This window comes from Anopheles darlingi, chromosome 2 (genome assembly GCF_943734745.1).
Source record: "Anopheles darlingi chromosome 2, idAnoDarlMG_H_01, whole genome shotgun sequence".
In the NCBI taxonomy this organism is placed as follows: Eukaryota; Metazoa; Arthropoda; class Insecta; order Diptera; family Culicidae; genus Anopheles; species Anopheles darlingi.
This window is the reverse complement of record NC_064874.1, coordinates 20,302,092-20,319,591: the sequence shown is the minus strand read 5'-3', so window position 1 is coordinate 20,319,591 and position 17,500 is coordinate 20,302,092. Positions and strand designations below refer to the sequence as shown.

Below are 17,500 nucleotides of genomic sequence, written 5' to 3'. Positions count from 1 at the left end.
TGAACGTTAACAGAAGACTTATCTCAAGTTGATAGGCATTATCACAGGACAGGAAGGTAATATATTGACAGAAGAAACAGCTCTGTCCCTCGTCATCGAACGATTTGCTTATCGATAGTTGTACGATAAGAAGGGGCCTAGAACGACGCATAGAAATCCATTCATATTCAAACATCGGAATGGACCGGAACTAGGTTTATACACTATTTAAGTCTAGTCTGGGCTTTTGATTCTAAAGAACCTTTCATCTCTTTGCTCGGGCTAGAGGAATTTATGTAAGAACGGATCGATCCGGGAATCCAGAAATTCTCATCAAAAATTCAAACATAAAACCCTTGCGGCACCTTTGTAAGGCTTTGCACTTCAAAACATTCGACGAAACCGTATGACGTCATCGACGGTGTTGTTATTCGTTCATGTTTTCTCCATTTTCCACACAGTATCACTAGTATTTTCTAGTACGCACAAGAATGGCACGTTGCTATTGACTTACCTGATCGACGGTAAAAGCTCAGCAGCTTAACACCCTACGATTCGGTTAAGAAACGCAAAAAACTCTGAACCCCATCGCGAACCACCTCGCGAATTTTGCACGATTCATCGATTTCGTCGATTCGAATCCCATGTAGAAAAAATAATTCCCGCGTTCGCACTGAAGCGCCACATAGACGAGCGCGCCGCGATTTTGGTCGAGTTAGTAACCAAAAAGTGTCAAGACTCAGAGAACCGTTCGGGCGGAAGCAGAAAACGACTTCACGACTGAAACGGAATAGGCACCTTAGATTATTATTGTAATGATTAATTGACTAAAATATGGCTAACTCATTTAAATAGAAGATTCATAAAATATGAACAGGACCACAGCACCACACGCTAAACGGAACGTCCGGCAATCGAAATGGAAAAATAAGAAAGTTGTACTTTTTTGTTTCATTTGACGGGTACCAACATTTCTGGAATTTCCTATCGAGAGCACGAAACAATCGATAATCCACCTATGAAAGGTGAATTGAGAAACCAAAAAGCTGCTAACCCTTCGAAACAAATCACCTGTTGCGCATTCGATTGTGAGGTAAGTCCGACCGGCTATCGGATTTCCTAGCAGCCAACCGGCTCTAATAATGGAACCGCTGGCCTGTATCACTCTTCGGTCTGTTTTAAAGAGCGCAGTTCCAACCATTGATCCAGTGCCGAAATGCATCGTCAAGCATTACCTGGCACCTCAGCCACGGATCTGGTGGTTGAACTCTTTTCTTGTTCCTCTATTTTTAGCTACCACCCGGTGGCCATCCTGGACGCCTCGCAACTCGAACACTATCGATGCGCGAAAGGTTTTAAACATTGGCCATTGGCCACGTGTAGCGCGCGGCGTAAACGCTGAGCATCCCATTTGATACTGGCTCCCAGACGATTTGTTTAGTTTAATGTTGCTTGAAAAAAAGCGTCGTGGTTGCGCAATTCCAATCCACTCCATGCGCGAAGACTGCTATAGTTTGATGCTGTTGTTTTTTAAAACAATTTAGTTAATCGTACCTTTCGTCTCAAATCCCCTTTTTTGACGCTTGTTTGTTCAAAATTAGATACGCATGCCATACATCCGCAAAAGAATGAAGCCCCAAACTGTGAATCAGTTCGACTATCGGGATGCCAGTAGTATCATTTCCGCATTCGAAACCCGCATTCCATAGCGACCCATTCACTGACCGCGGGACAGTATCAATCAGGGGGCTTTTCCGAAGTAAAACACAATGTTCAATGTTTCACCGGATCGTTACACCTCTCCACATACGGGACCGGTGCGTTGCACGGCGAGCAGCGCCAGATCCATTATCATTTATCACACTCCGCCCTCATACAGAAGCCAGCCACCGAGTGGCCACTGGCTACGATCGCCGAAGGAAATGGATAAATAGGTTCCACTTTGCTGCTCCCTGCCCTGCACACGCCGGCGCATTCGAGCATCTGGTAGTTGATGGTGGCAGTCTGACGCCACCACCAGCAGTTCCGGAAGTTTGCGCTCCAACATGCTACCCAACCCTTCCCCCCCATTTGCCAAGCGTACAGAAGCCGCTCGAACAGACCGGAAGTTCCGGACACCGGAACCAAACAAAAGGCTTAGAGGCGTCGACCGGAAGCGGCAGCACCGAAGGCGCGCCTCCTCCACTAGTTCTACTTCACCCTCCACCTCTAGCACAAAATACCGTTCTGTGCTGCTGGCTAGTGAAAGGGCTAGCAACCGGCAACCAGTGATGATTACGGTCATGGCTGCCGGGTCTTATTGATGATTAACATTTATCATCATCCTGCGAGAAGGAAAAGCTGACGAATTACCACTTCGTCATCGTTTATTTTCAGCCATCGGAGAAGCGGAAATACGCAAATAACAAGAATGCGAGAAGCAGAATATGGACAAAACTATCGAGAATAGATAGCAACCGGAATGCTGCTATTCATTCTGGCTTCTGCGTGTGTTCTGTTCGGGCGATTCTTGGACAAACCCGCTTCATAGAACTTTCCATGCACTTTCCATAGAAGACGATTGGGCATTTAAAAATGTAAATTAATTTAAAAAAAAGTCCAGTTCTTTGAACGAAGGGTAAATATAACTCATATGTAAAATTAAACACAATCGCAATTGAATCACTCACAGACGTCGAAATGTTTCCTTCCCTGTATCCTGGATACAACCTCGCCAGGTTTGAGTCACATTCGAAGGGTTTCAGTGCTTCGCCCCTTTCTACCGCTAAAGGATATCATTCCCCCCCCCCCCCCCCCCCGGTCAATTTAAAGACCTTGCCCTACCAAAATGCCGAAAGACACGATTTTCCGCACTCTCCACACGCCTGATAGCAACCAGTATCGGTGTGCAGATGGTGTGCGAAATCGAACAAGCTAGAAAAGTGGAGAAAAAATGGGGGGGAGAGGGACCAAAATCTCCTTTCGATACACCTTTGCCCGCAATCCATAATGTACTCTTAATGCGGTGCCTACGACGTTGTTGTTGATGATGATGATGCGTACGCTTTCTCGCGAGGTTAATACGATGATTGCTCTATTGCTCTTTGGTGGCGTTCGGTGTCGTTTCGTGCCATGCGTTCCGCGCCAAACACGACCACACGCGACCCACACGCGGTGCCCCGCTGCCCGACTAGCTTCGTTTCGATTGTTTCTTCATTGTCGGTAACAATGGAAATGCCTCCACGCAACGGAGCGGATGTGGTGCCGCTCAGGGGCGGCCAATCGTACCAGAGTACAACGACGTTGCCGGCAATAAAATAGAAAATAGGTTTGCAGATCATTTACAGTGACCCCATCCACTCGAGCACCAGACAGTTTCAACGTGGCAGGCAAGTCCGCTTCCGATCCAATCGCGAAATGCATGATCTGTAAATGCATTTAGCGTATGGATTGCAACGATTCTCTAATTGTTATTGAAGTCATACTGTTTTTGTCAAACGACGTAGGGCCATTAGTGGTTTGATTCACTTAACAGGGAAATATGGTTTATTGGTTTGGTTGGTTTTCAAATTAAATAAATAAAAACGATAGTTTTCACGATCAAATTTGCCAGATGCATTGAACCATGTTTAACTTGCCATGTTTAGCCAGCTTTGCTACAATTGATCCACAAATAAATCCATTGATCCCCACTAAACGTGAAATGACAATAACAGTATAGCGCCTTTAAGCTCTTTTAAAGCCGGTAAATAGCGGATTACCAACGTTAGTGCATCTTATTGGATTATTACTCAGCCATTTAAAGACCGGGCAACAAATGACATTCTTTCCTACGCCGCGAAACGATGACGACGCTCTAGCTGGATAATTGGTCAGCCCGACAAGCAGTGTGCCATGAAGTCATTCAACGATGCGGTAAAATGTATTACTTCTTTTCCCTGATTAAATTAAGCATAAAACATTAAAAAAAATCCATCAGAACTAGTCTGAAACCGAACCCTTTCTCTATTCGTTTGCCAGGTGCGCCAGGTACATTAATCCTAGCATGGTTGAAGTACTTCCTCAACCCAATGGCCCATAACCCCGAAATGCGGCTGGTATTCAAATGATTACCAATCTTTCCACATAAGGGCGCGTCCGGAGCGGTCTTTAGGCGATTGAAGCCTTACGCCGGTTTGATAAGCTGTACCACCAGGTAGGAAAGCAAACAGCAGGACCTGCGAGCTCAGATGGCCTCTAACGTCCTATCAGCTGCGTCACTGTTACCGGTTACCGGTTACCGGTTGATTCCGTTCCGTGTAAAACCATACGACACGTGGTGGTAACCACATGGGGTAGAAGCCCCCGATAGACAGCAGCAGCTGTTCCAACGACACTCGGCGGCTCAATACACTCTGCACAGCAGCGGGCAGCCAACAAACGGGGTGACCGTTACAACCGCCCGCACCCGCGTGGCAACTATCAAGATCTGTCCTTTCTGGTGTGCAATCCCTTCCGTAGGAAGCACTCCACAATCGGGTACGACTCCTCGGGCAAGGATTGTGTGGTGCGGTTGCGGCAAAAGAGGAGGTAAACGGAGCTGTATTTGAATTGGTACCGTTCCAGGGCAGTACCCCCTTTAATCGGGCACACGCACTTAGGCACGCACGACACCCTTACGCACGGGGAAAGGGTGCTGCGTCCGCCTAGGTGTCGGGCACGAACGAGCGTGGGAAATCAAGAAAAAAATGTGCTGCAGCAGCGACGGCGACAATCGCAGGGCTCGCAACCATCAGCACCGGGTCCGGAAGTATGTCTGTCGGTGGTGATCCCTCTCTTTCTACACGCATTCCGAGACCCTGGCACACATCACACGAGGCGCGCACTGTTTCAGGCTGTGTGAGGGAGCGAGGGAAGAAAAAATAAGGGACACGCATATGCAGGCTGCCATTGCAGTGGCTCCTCGTTGCTCGATGGAGCAGGGCGGATGGAAGGAGGGCCAACGGTGCATGATATCTGTCGGAAGGCGATACATAAATGCAAGCGGCAGACACAAGGTGGTGTGTGTAGACCAGGTGGTGGTGACGTGAGTTGAGTTTGGGTTTGCCATGAAACCATCGGTTGCTATGATCCAATCGGTGACAATAACGGATCGTGGACGAAAGATCGAAACAAAATCATGTTGGAAGGCCACTTTGCGGACGGACGGAGTAGGCGAATGATTAAGCGAGAGAAAGTGATTGGCTGCGTTGGCGCCTTGCTGCCAGTAGCGATCATCGTTTCACCGTTTTTCATTTTTTGCTTTCTTTTCATTACTTCTGATTGAGGGAAAAATACTCTTATTGGCGCCTACTCTACGGTGAAACTTTTGCAATCTGCATCATGAAAGTGGTTCGATGAGCTCAGGTACAGTGCAATAGTTTGCACACTGCTGTCCGATTTGTTGAGCAAAAGTAATGTAATAGTTCCTAAAGTATGCACTGTTTTGCTGATAAATCAAACCGCAATTCACCACTTTTTTGTGGACTACTTTCTTGCGATCCAGATGATCGATCTCAGCAGTTCTCCGTTTCGAACGGGGTCGTCACATGTGGACGACATGCGGCGAGATAGCCGGACACCGCGACCGCGTAGACCGCGTGTCGGTGCTCGCAAGGTGCCGACGCATCGTTACTGCGCCGTGGTGCCGTATTAGTGTGGCACGATTGGCGACCATCGACGCGCCCTCCCACACACGCGCACGAGATGGTGCGGTTTCTTCTCAAGGGTTGGGCGGAAATGTGGTCGCACACACCTCCCGCACGGTTGTTTGCCATAGAATCGCGTGGTTTTGGTGCTTCGGAAGTGGTCACATCCAGTGTGTGTGTGAGGAAAAGAGAGAGACAGAGAGAACAGCTTCGCTGGGGCGTACAGAAAGGGGTGTGGAGATGGCGCGACAGGAGATGCGATGACGACGGGTGGTGGCGGCAGCAGGCAAAACAAAGAGAAATAAAAAGACGGAGAAGCAGCGCTTGAACGGAACGGCCAACAATAACAACAACAACAACGCAAGCAAAATACCACCTAGAGGCGTATGAATGAATTACATGAATGAATGAATGCCTCATCCCACACACTCCCCGACCGACCGGTTCGTATAGTCGCTGTCGCTAGTGGTCTGTGTTTCGATCGTGGCCCGTTTTTAAATATGGATTCCACTTTACATTCCAACCGCACACTGGCAGGACATCGTCAGGATGTGGCTGGGTCACATCTCCCCTACTTTCCCCCCTACCTTACCCACGGAAAGCAGAGCCCATTCAGATTGGCGACGACATGTACTATCATGCCGACGACGTGGTTTTGCAATCCGTAATTGTTGTTTGAGGCAACACGTGCGCCTTCGTCAATCGGGCAGCAGCAGCGGCAGCAGCAGCAACATGAGTTTGTAGCTCATCATTATCATCACGGACTAAGGTGGCCGTGTTAAAGTGGTAGTACAGCCACTTCCCGCATCGTACAACTCGGACCCGCAAATCCTCTCCCTCCCCCCAGGCAAATCCCTTATTGCTTGTGGTGGTGATGCGCGCGAGAGAGTAAAGCGCTTCTTTTTGGTTTGCTTCTTCCTGGCTTTTACATATTTGTAAATGAAATTTAAACAAAACAAAAAATAACAAGCGAAAGCAAGCCCGCCGTCTTCGAGCATCCCCGTTGGGGCGGCTGCGGATGGGTGGGGTGGCCGGTTGTATTCGCGACTAGTGTCACGTCGACGCTTACATTTGCGCGTGCCTCTCAAGGCTGCTGCGATCCCGCGGCGCCTCCAGCAGCAGTTCTCCGCGGTTTTCGTTTTTCTTTCGTCCAGCGGCTGCTGCTGTTGCTGCTGTTGCCGCTTCTTCTGCCGTGTGACCTTCAAATGCAATGCGAGTGTTATTTGATTGTCGCCGTTGATGGGCCGCGTGTTTGGCCAACTGTGGGCGGTATTGATTGACCACCTGGCCGGCGCAACGGAACTAAGGATTCTCCCGATTGAGATTCGTCTTCCATGATAAACTGATTTCTAGACAAAACTAGAAATTGGTTTTTCCATTCTTTCGGTATTTTCTTTTCTTTGCCTTACATCGCTCGCAGTTGCGGCAACGAGCTAGCTCGTCAGGCAGCCGGCATTCCAAGGATTTTTTCATGATGTTAGAGAATAATTTCCTTGAGACATTATGATAAATTCGAACACAACATATAAAATTTGAAAACATAATGAACGCGAACACGCTTCGCCTTTTTAACGCACACTCGTGCCGAACACGTGTTGGAACACGGAACACGGTGGAATGTGTGCGTGTCGTCATCGGTCGCTTAAGCCTCCGACACACTGAACGCGTGATATGCGTTACATGGCAAGTTCCGCAAGCAACGCAGTGTACGGTCACAATTGGCACCAGCATGCCTAGCAAGAGTGCAAGTATCGCCTACTAATCAAAATTCTAGTAAAAAAAGGTGAATTTTTCCCATTTAAACAATGCTACTTAAAATTCTTAAATTTGATGGTCTTTGGGGACAGCACTTGCGGCACTTTTAGGAATTTCTCGCTTGTAACGCAGGTAACACAACCACCGCGCTCAGTGTGCGGTGGAGGCGCTACCACGAGCTCAACGGCACGCACATTTTCATTCATTCATTAGTTCATTTCCAGACGAGAACGAGATTTGTTGGTGGCTCCGGATTCGCGTGTTCCGTTGCCCCGGAGGACTCCTGGGCCTTCTATTGTGCAAACTGTTGTCCCCGTACTCACCGTTTCATCGAGGTGATTCTGGCGAGGTTTTTTTTTGTCGGGTTCTGGAACAAATAGAACACAGAACGCACGCAGCCGCTACTGGAAGTGACGATTTTTGGAGGAGATTTGTCGTCGTCGTTCGGTTTGGTGCAATGGTGGCAGCTTAGGCTATCCAGGCGGGGATCGGGGGTAGTGAAGTGAAAGTGTGAGTTGCCGTGGTGTTTGTAGGAATATTGGCCTTTTTATGAATCAAAACGCGCTGCTATCGTATCCGAACGCGGAACTGCACGCGCACGTGTGTGTGTGTGTGTGTGTCGATTGGTGGGTGTGTATGTGTGTGTATCCGTAGCGGGATGCTTTGATGTGCGTGCGAGGTTTTGAATGAAGTTCTTGGAAAGTGCGCGCGTGCGCCTGTGTGTGTGAACGCCAACGCCAACGAAACGGGTATTGGCTGCTGTGTGGCTGAAGCACCACCACCTCCACCACTAACAGCAGCAGCAGCAGCAGCAGCACCAGGCCTACACACTCCTTAGTGCGTGGAGTTTCATCCAACTTTATTTGCAAAAGTGCCCACCAGTGACCCCCCGCCCTAACTTGTGACACAGAACAACAGCACACTCCGCTTGTGGAAGAGAACGCAAAGTGAGAATCAGCCACGACGGGCCACGGCAATCCAGTCAACCGAGAACAACGCACCAGCAGCAGCAGCAGCAGCAGCAGCCGCCACCGCGCGCGTCCAAGTTGCCCAGCCCCGTATTCAACATCAGCTCTGCCCCGTTACCATAGTTATGGATTCAATATGGCTGACGACACACGTAAAGTTCGTGTCGAGGAGCAACTGAAGATCAAAATAGGTAAGTTCCTGAGCCCCGTGGCCGTCGTTATTGCTGGTATATTGCGGGCTGCTGCGTACGTGCCCAAAAACGTTCCGCGAGGCGCGAGTCGAATGAGCAGTGTGTGTTTGTGTGTACGTGTGCGTGTGTGTGTGTGCCTCTACGATAATCGTACATCGCCCCGCAGTTTGCTTCTTGTGCGTTTCCTCCGTTGCCTTGTGCTTGGTGCTGTGGTCCGGTTCGTGGTCAGCATCACCGGAAGTAGCAAATAGTGCACGGGTTTTGTTGTTGGCCGCAACTGGAAAGAGTGAGCGGGAGCGCGAGGCAACCGCAAATTGAGCGTCTGGGCCTTTACCATTCACGAATCTCGAACGCTTGAACATCGAAGATCGGTCCGGAGGTGTATTTCCAGCGGGGCAATATCGGCACCCGACGCACCCTCGCCGCTGTTTGTACCGTGTTGGTGTGTGCACAACGATCGACGGTGATCTTGCTCGCTCTTGGAGGAAACCAGGCAGTACAAGTGCGAGTGAGAACGACAGAGACGACTGCTTGCTTGCTGTCTTGATGCTAAACGAATCGACGGCTGATTAGTTACAGCTGAAATTGAATGTCAACAGAGCAGAGGGAGGGAGTTTGGTGTGGAGGAGACGGAGGAGAGTGATGTTCGCCAACGCCGCCAACAACAAACGGACTCCGCGTGCCATGCCAAGTTCTCGGCCCGCAGCACAACTCCCACAGCACGACCAGCAGCAGACCAGGTGTTACGAAAATCTCGATTTCCGAATCGATTCACCGTGGGAAGTACCCTCCAGATCCGTCTGCGCGGTCAGGTGTGGGTGGAAAATGGAAAATCGATTCAACCATCCTTCGCCGACGAAGCCGTCTTCGACTGGATTCAAGGAGAGGAATATCGCGGGATTAGAAATAGAAAAAAAACATCGAAGCAAGCCTTTTCGTCGTCGCAGCCATCCCGGGGCGGCACGCTGCTCTGCCCAGAGAGCCCCAAACGCCTCAGTTACCTGCCATTGGCTAATGAAGACGATTACAGGCGACCCGAGCGGTGGAAGGTGGCGAAGAATGGGACGAAATTTCCCACTTTTTTTTACTTTCTCTCTTAATTGTCACAACCCCCTAGCCACGAACGATGAGAGCCGAACCAGCACATGAGGGCCCGGAACGGTGCGGTATCGTAGGATAGCCGGAAACAATAGACAATGGTGTGGTGGTGGATCCCGTGCCGCACTGTGCCGCAGCTCGCGGGTTGCTATGTTTGAAAATGCAAAGTTGCCTCTGTCGCCGCTTGTTGGGATTTGGGAGAAGGGAGGCGTAAAGGCAGGCCTCTTCTATTGGTCTGCGTCTCCTCCTGTCCACTCTGGCATCCCAACGGAAGGCACCAGCATGGCGCCACCGACACGGCCGCCACCGCCATCGCCACCGCCATCGCCACCGCCTGCTCTTCCCACGGAGAGGAGGGGATGTTTTTGATGAATTTTGCTTTCAGTCGCGGCGGGCTCGCGGCATGCCCCGTTTTTCACGAGCTTGTTGTTGTGATTATTGGAGTTTTTCATAATTAAAACGTGTGTGAAAAGCGTCCGAGCCGAGCCGCATCATCCAGAAAGGAAGAGTGAAAGTGAGACGAAAACGAATTTAATTAAGACAAGCGCCCTCCCCCTGCGGAGTAGAATGGTAAATGGCCTGGTGGCGGCCACCCTCTATTATGAGTGGTTTCGGAAGCAGTAGTAGCAGCTAAGGATGGAAGATCTGCTGGAGAAATGGGAGCAATTCTCACACGTCTTAAGTGTACTGCTCATTGGCGTATGCGCCATGCCCTCCCTCAGGTGAAGCCGCCTTGACAAGACGTCCCTACGATCCCACTTGGCTCGACACACACGCACGCACGCACGGCCATGAAGCAGATGTCATTGCAGCGATGAATGGAATCCCTCCACCCTAAAACAGCCCTCCCCCCCCTCAAAAACACAATGGCACACAGATGCCAGCGCGGCTGAGAAGAAACCTCGCTCGCTCGATGGCCGCACGATGGAGAGAAAACGATCATAATTAAGTCGAATGAAATAGAAAGTAGTAAAGTGGTCGCCATGCTGCTCGGACCTCGGACTACTGCTCGGGTGGTGCAATTGTGAAGCATCATTGATGCTCCGAGATGCTAATGTACCATCCACCTTCTATTCGCTGATCTCTCCTTCTCTGACGTCAAGGTAGGCGGCGAGTTGGCCTTGGACGGCGTCGGTCACAATGGAATCCCAGTAGCAGCCAGCTATCCTGTGAGCCGCGATCGAACCTCTTAACGGACAAGGTTTGGCCGATTAGCAACGCCCCGGTGCATCTTCTTTTCAGCCAGTCAAGAGAAGCCAATCATGATCGCCAGATGGCAGTGTAGATGATTGTGAAGAACCTCGGGTGATGGCATAAGGTGGCGCCCCTACCTGCCACAAAGAACCGGATATGCAACAATGGCCAACAACACAGGTCTTGACTGCCACTGGATTCCTCTGCGAAGATGATCGGTCATTGATCGGTCGGTCGGTGTCAGTGACGTCTTGTATACTGCACTTAAACCAGCAACGAAACAAAGGACATCTTCATCCGATCACACGTTCAGCCCTTCTATAACATGGCTATACCTAGAGACTCGGCCGACAATTGGACACACGGAGGTCATCTGTCGATCGCAATGACCAACGATCGAGCGATTAATTAATCTCTAATGCAACTCACCATGTGCGTCTTGCAGATGCAGATTCATGATTCACCTCGCCTCGCAAGCGCAACAATGACAGTCTGTAACTGGGGCATCCGGAGCGCGCACTGCCTTTCGAAGAAAAGCCTGGCAGACATGCGCACGATCATTGTTTTCTATCAAAATACCACGTTCGCCTGTTCTAACAAACACAGTAACCGGAAGCAGTAATTAGTGATGCCTTAAGCGGAGCAGCTGCAGACGGCGCCGCATCAGCAGCAGCTACACACGCACGTTGTGTGTCGGCCACGATCTCATGCGTACAACATCATTGTTCGGCGTAACGGCAATGATGGCGAACGATCACTATCGCTGCCGCTGCCTCTGCCCTAGAACAACGGAAGGATAGCTGTGACACAGAATCTGACTCACTCACGATCCATTCTCTCCGGCAAACAGCGCGCATTGACGTGCGCCGCCTGGACAGTAAGAGGGGGGGGGGGGTATCTCCCCGTGTACTACCCCTCCAAAACCTTACCTACGCTGCCAAACGTTGGTTTGTCTGTCGGTCGGTCGGTCGGTCGGTCGGTCAACCGCGAACCGGGCGCACGACTGACGCCAACAACGAAGGCGTGCTGGTCATTGGGAACGGATGCGCACCGTATTGGGATTTTGAGCTTTCGGTCACCGTATGATTCATCACGCGAGGGTATTCGATTCGGAGTGCACATGATCGGATCGGATGATCGGGCGATGATGCACGATCGCATTACACGCTGGCTGTGCTTCAGAGGATAGATGCTTTTATTTTTTACAAAATGGTTTCTGCATTATTAGACGAAACGAGGGTGTCGATCGAATCTATCGCAAATCGGACCCCAAATCGGAAGTATGTGGACGAAAAGTCTCTTTTTATCGAAATTAATACCAACCAAAAGAGAGGAAGAGGGAGAGAGGGGTAGCACAAGCTCCGCCAGCCTTAATTATGAATCACTTTCATGATTGCCCACTTCATTGGCTTTCCGTGTCCCGGTTTATGAGGAGCAGCAGCAGCAGCAGCAGCGCGCGGCGGCTTCATCGGCCCCAAAAACAGCACAACCCATTACCGGAGCTGCACATTGCGGTCGTCTGCCTATTTTTAGTGGATTTTGTGTTGTGGTGCTTTTTTATGTATTACTTCGTTGTCCAGTGCCAGTCCAGTGCTGGCTGGCTGGACACCGAAGTGATCGCCGTAAGGTGTGTGTGTGTGTGTGTGTGTACGTGTGTGCCGAATTTATGATTCCGCAGATCGACAAAGTTCGACGATCACGGCCACCACCAACCATCATTATCATCATCATCATCATCATCACAGCCCCTGAAGCACAGGTTGTTAATGTACGCGGGCTGGTGTGGGGTGGGTTGATGATAGTAGCCCAAGTTGGCTGATGCTTATTTTATTCAGCTCACTCGCCAATTCCGGAAGTACCGCAATCCAGATGAAACTAAAAGACAAATGGATAGCAGGAGGCAGAGCGAGAGAGAGAGAGAGAGAGAGAGCGTGCGCGCGAGAGATACGCAGAGAGATTGAGATCGTACGAAACCGAGATCTCTGCTTGATGTGATGATGAATGTGTATTCAGGAGAAGCAAGGAAGAGCAGGTGCGAGGGAGCCCTCTACTCAGTGACCTGAATCCTGTGGCACCCCCTGCACCAACCACACCACACCACAGTACCTCTGGTGCTAGCTGATCCGAAACGCCGTGCGTGCCATACCTTTAATGGTTTAATTAGCACAATCGCACAACAAGCACCACCACCACCACCACGACAACCACGGCGACTCCGACCAGCTAGCGGATCGCGGAGGCGCGCGTAGGACGTTTATGATAGGTATCGCGTCCGGTGCGAGCACTGGAACCCCGACCTGGGCGCCCATTGCCATTCGCGGATTGAAGCCAGTTCGGTTCGCGAGCTGACGTGCTTCTCCTCCCTTCTGCTCGCTGCGGCTGCGTGCATGCGTACAGTAGCGTTGTAGCGTTGTAGTAGCAGTAGCCCGTTTTAAGTTGCGGCGACACAACATTTTCAATCGGAAAATGCGCTTTTACCATCCACGCGAAACCACAACAACCATTTAGCCGATCACCGGTCGTCGTCGTCGTCGTCGTCGTCGTCAAGTCCGTTCGATGGAGGTCACCCCTCCTCCAATCGTGTGATACGCAGCACCCCTAGAGCTGTGACCGTAGGTGTGAGTGTGTAGGGGACACACTTTAATCTAATGCCAACCCAAGATGTGGGTTTAAAATGACGGGAGATGAAGAGAAAAAAAATATCGATAAAACACCCACCAGGGTGGGTCCACCAACCCACTGGCCACTGTCGTCTGTGTCGGGTTTGATCGCTCGATCGCCGCTGGTGATGATCGTTGAATTGGGCCCCCGCTAGCTAATAATAATAATGCCATCCTTCCTTCGCCTTCGAAAAGCGGAGGGGATACAACAATTTGTAGTAGAAAAGATAGTATTTAACCATCAAATGGGTTCCCCGGTTTGTCGAATCTGTCTCATTGGGTTGGTTTGGGGGACATGCGGGCGCGAAGCGGCCAGCAGAGAGACACCCGCCAGAGATCCGCATCCCACGATGCGCACGACGGCGACGCCCGCGAGATGAAACTTTCAATTTTTCGAAAGTTCCTCCCGAACGAACGACAAATGGGCTCTCGGACAGCCTAGCTAGCTGGCTGGATGGCTGGCTGGCAGCCTGGCTCGATCAATAGGGAGACCAGACCTGACATGGCACGTCGCCGTCGTCGTCGTTGTCAACGAAGAGGAGGCAGACGCGTCGCTTGTTGTCGCGCCAGGCGTTGACATGACCCAACCGAGATCGACACGTATTCTGTCGTCCCTTATTACCCACGATCAACCCCCGTTTTTCTCTCAACTTTCCATTTAATCGAAGCGGAGAGCCCTTTAATCTGTGATCTGTGTCGGGGAAGGGGAACACCGCCAAACACCACCACCGAACGCAACCTGTCAATCCGGCCGACACACAATCGAGAGCAAGCGCTCTTTAATATCCGGATCGATCGAATGGCACTTCCGCTCTCGCGACCAAATCGCGGCCGGGGACCGCACGGGATGTGTAATTGTTACGCACGTTATGCGCGCACCGTCGAGAATGGCGTAACCGTTCGATTGAACTGAGAGGTGACAAACGTGTTGCGATCGTGCGGCGGCGCTCACAAGACCTCTCGAGAGACCCCCTCCGGTTATCATCATCACCCTCGTCGGGTGAACGATCGTACTTTCCGCCTACGGAGAAATGTCACGTTCCCCCTCCCCTCGTTCGCGATGATCACTGCACGTCCGTGGCATGCGGGAAGATGATTGGCTTTTCTCCTTCCCAAACACCGACCGTGTGCGGTTCCATCTCTCCGGTGTAACTAGAGGGTTCGGGCATTGGACTAGACTTAGACGTCTTACGCAAAGCCATGTCGCCGCCGCCAAATTGTGATTGTCCAGACGCACCAGACCAACCGCCGGGTGTGTGTCGCTCTTGTGCAACACTCTTGTGTGCGTGTGTGTGTGTGTGTGCAACATTGTCCATGCCGGTGGGCCGGTGTGTAGGAGAAGGTGGAGGGTGGGCGATCGCGTTTGATGAACTACCGCGCTCGTTGAACCGCCACTTGACTTGAACGACGAAATATCGATGGCCATACCGGCGATGAGCGATGGGAGAACGGGGGCAAATGTGCTCGCGGCCCCGAGCCCTACTACTACAACCAGTGGCAACACCGGAAACTCCCAGTGAATGTCCCAGTGCTGTTGCTATGCGGGCACGCCGCTGCCGCCGTAACCAAACATCGACGTCCATCAACCTACACATGACGCCTTGTCCGAGGTCCGAGCTTGTCCACCCTACGTGAGCTACACGCTACACGACGCAATCCAATACACGTCGATGGCGCAACCCCGGCAAATGATCCCCAACCTACATCTCCCAGGCGACCGGCGACGTCGTCGCGCTACGGAAAAGGTTAAGTAGACGACGCGGTCACCGTATCATATCCGGTGATCGCCTCCGCGCCATCACAAGCACCATCGGCACGCGGGTTATTCGCTCGTTTCGTTTCTAATGTATGAAACATTCCTTCCAGAGCCTTGCGCGTCCGAGTTGTGGCGCAAAAAAAGAAGCTAGCAAAAAGCGCAGCAGCGAGACAGCGGAACAGAGAGGGGCGGGGTGATGGGTGGTGCGTACGCGCGATCCACACCGCCCGGTCTCGGTTGGCCCGGAAGTTGTGCCCGGTTGGGTGGATTTCAAAATGTTGGATGATAGGGGCAGCAAATGAATGGAAGTAGCGCCGGAGTACATAGTTGAGACACACATGGCGAGGCATGGCGTTGTCAGCCAACCGAACGACCGGTTATCGGTCAGGAAATTACTCTATCGCATCGCGCTTGATGAGTTATGGTGAGGGATTGGTGAGGGGGGGGGGGGGGGGTGGAGATGACACACATGGCCTCTGTGCTGCCTCTGCCGCATCTTCTCAAGGCTCCAGGAACGAGAAGAAGAAGCAGCGTGCTGTCCGGCGGGACACGAAATAATACACACCCCAAAGAGGGAAACGAGACATTGTTGTCTCTCTATCTGACACGGCGGACTGCTGCTCTGGCCTGGTCTGGTGGTGGTTGGCTAGGTCAAACACTATCAAGAAGCAAGTCACAACCGTAGAACCGTTTGTCCATGACAGACACGACCGTTGCGTTGCCACTGCGCGTCTTTCTGGTGCGCGCTATCTCGCTGACGATTGGTCACGTTCCGGCGTAAAGGGAACGAGATGCACTAGCGGAACAACGGGGAAGGGAGCCGAGGAGGAGTTGCTTCCGGAGAGTCGCACGAAGTCTAGCGGCCACCGTCACCATCACCACCATCACACAGTCACAGTCGCACAGTTTGCAGTCGGGTGTAAATGTAGTGTAAATATGATAATTGATCACCCTCATCCGCTGCTGCTGCTGCTGCGCACGGTTCTATCGATAGCGAGAAAGGAGGGGGGAGAGCCACGCTAATGGTTTGTCTATCTTAAGTCGGCGTAAACGGCTTGCGCCGGCGGTGCTCCCCGATGGGTCACCTCAATTAAAGCTCTACTGATTAGTCCGGCGAGCTAATTGCTTCTCTTTCCGGACCGAGGAGATGAGCATAGTTTGCAGTGTCCTGTAATGGATTAAGTTGGCAGTATTTGTGAACAGAGTATTAGCTGGAAGGAGTTAATGAAGCGCAGTACCGTATGATAGGTGGAAGTTCACCGCCTCAACGAGACCATTGCTATTCCTTTTCAGACAACCCAAGGAGCCTTCGATCACAGTTGCTCATGAGTGAGGCCGCTCCACATAAGCTGCTGAGCCCGAGAAATGAATCTCAGTCGGCCGTACTGCTGCAACCTTATGAAGCAACCCGCAATGCACGTCAGCTGCCTTCAACTGGCCCCTTCCCCGGAAGGCGCTCAACTGTAGAACGACTTTCTCAGCCCCCTCAGGGTTCTTCGTGTGCAGCTTGCATCGTCAACGTTTTGACCAAACCTTTTTTTTCACTGACCTGACAGGAAGAAGCATTCTTCTTTCTCTCTTCTTGTCCTCTTTGCCTTTGTGCTCGCGGTTTCTTGGACTCCGAAGATCGACATCGAAGTAGGCAGCAGCAGCAGCAGCAGCAGCAGCAGCAGCAGCAGTTGTCTCTCCGAACGAACGGGGCATCACGGGTCTGCCTTGCGGTGGTTGGTTTGCCCGTCGAACCTGAGTAACCTGATCTCCGTTCAGCGGTAAACACAGTACTTCCTCTGTCCTTCTTCTGAAGCCCGGTCTCGCCCGGGCGGGCATTCATGCCCTTAAACATCCCTTAATGAGAGCGACAACGTGGTGTGGTGTGTGGGATCGTCGGGACGACGTTGGCTGGTTGGTTGACTGGTTGGTACACTTTCTGTCGTCCGGCTACTGCACTAGTGCTTGTTTGTTTTCCTTTCTCGTGGTTTTCTCTGTATTTTGAGTTCGGGCTTCAGCTTCCTGTCTGCCGAGCAATGAGGTCCTCGCCGAGAGAGAAGGTCCCACGCTTTCGTTGTTGTCACCGTGTGGGTCTGTCTGTCGGTGAGAGAGCAAATGGTGGTTCCGTTGAATGGTTCCTGATTTTGAGTTATTCGATTCCCACTCGCACTCTCACTACCGGTGTTGGTGGCGTGTTGCACACCGTGCATTCTTGAGCGTGAGACATCGGTGCAAGAACACGCTGCTGCTGCTGCTGCTGCGGCGA

At 51.5% G+C, this 17,500-nt stretch overlaps 2 protein-coding genes across 2 annotated transcripts in view; one reads left to right on the top strand and one right to left on the bottom strand.

Moving 5' to 3' along the window:
- The window catches only part of LOC125948911 (putative tricarboxylate transport protein, mitochondrial), a 5,514-nt gene extending 4,904 nt beyond the window's left edge, over nt 1-610 (bottom strand). The window contains exon 1 of the mRNA XM_049675448.1: nt 494-610. The gene's annotated coding sequence lies outside the window, so the exon portion shown is untranslated. The remainder of the gene's footprint in view (nt 1-493) is intronic.
- A 7,009-nt stretch (nt 611-7,619) lies between these two features.
- Nucleotides 7,620-17,500, top strand: part of LOC125948824 (GTPase-activating protein) — a 24,029-nt gene continuing 14,148 nt past the window's right edge. The window contains exon 1 of the mRNA XM_049675286.1: nt 7,620-8,538. Within this exon, the coding sequence (XP_049531243.1) occupies nt 8,484-8,538 (55 nt within the window). The 5' untranslated portion in view covers nt 7,620-8,483. The remainder of the gene's footprint in view (nt 8,539-17,500) is intronic.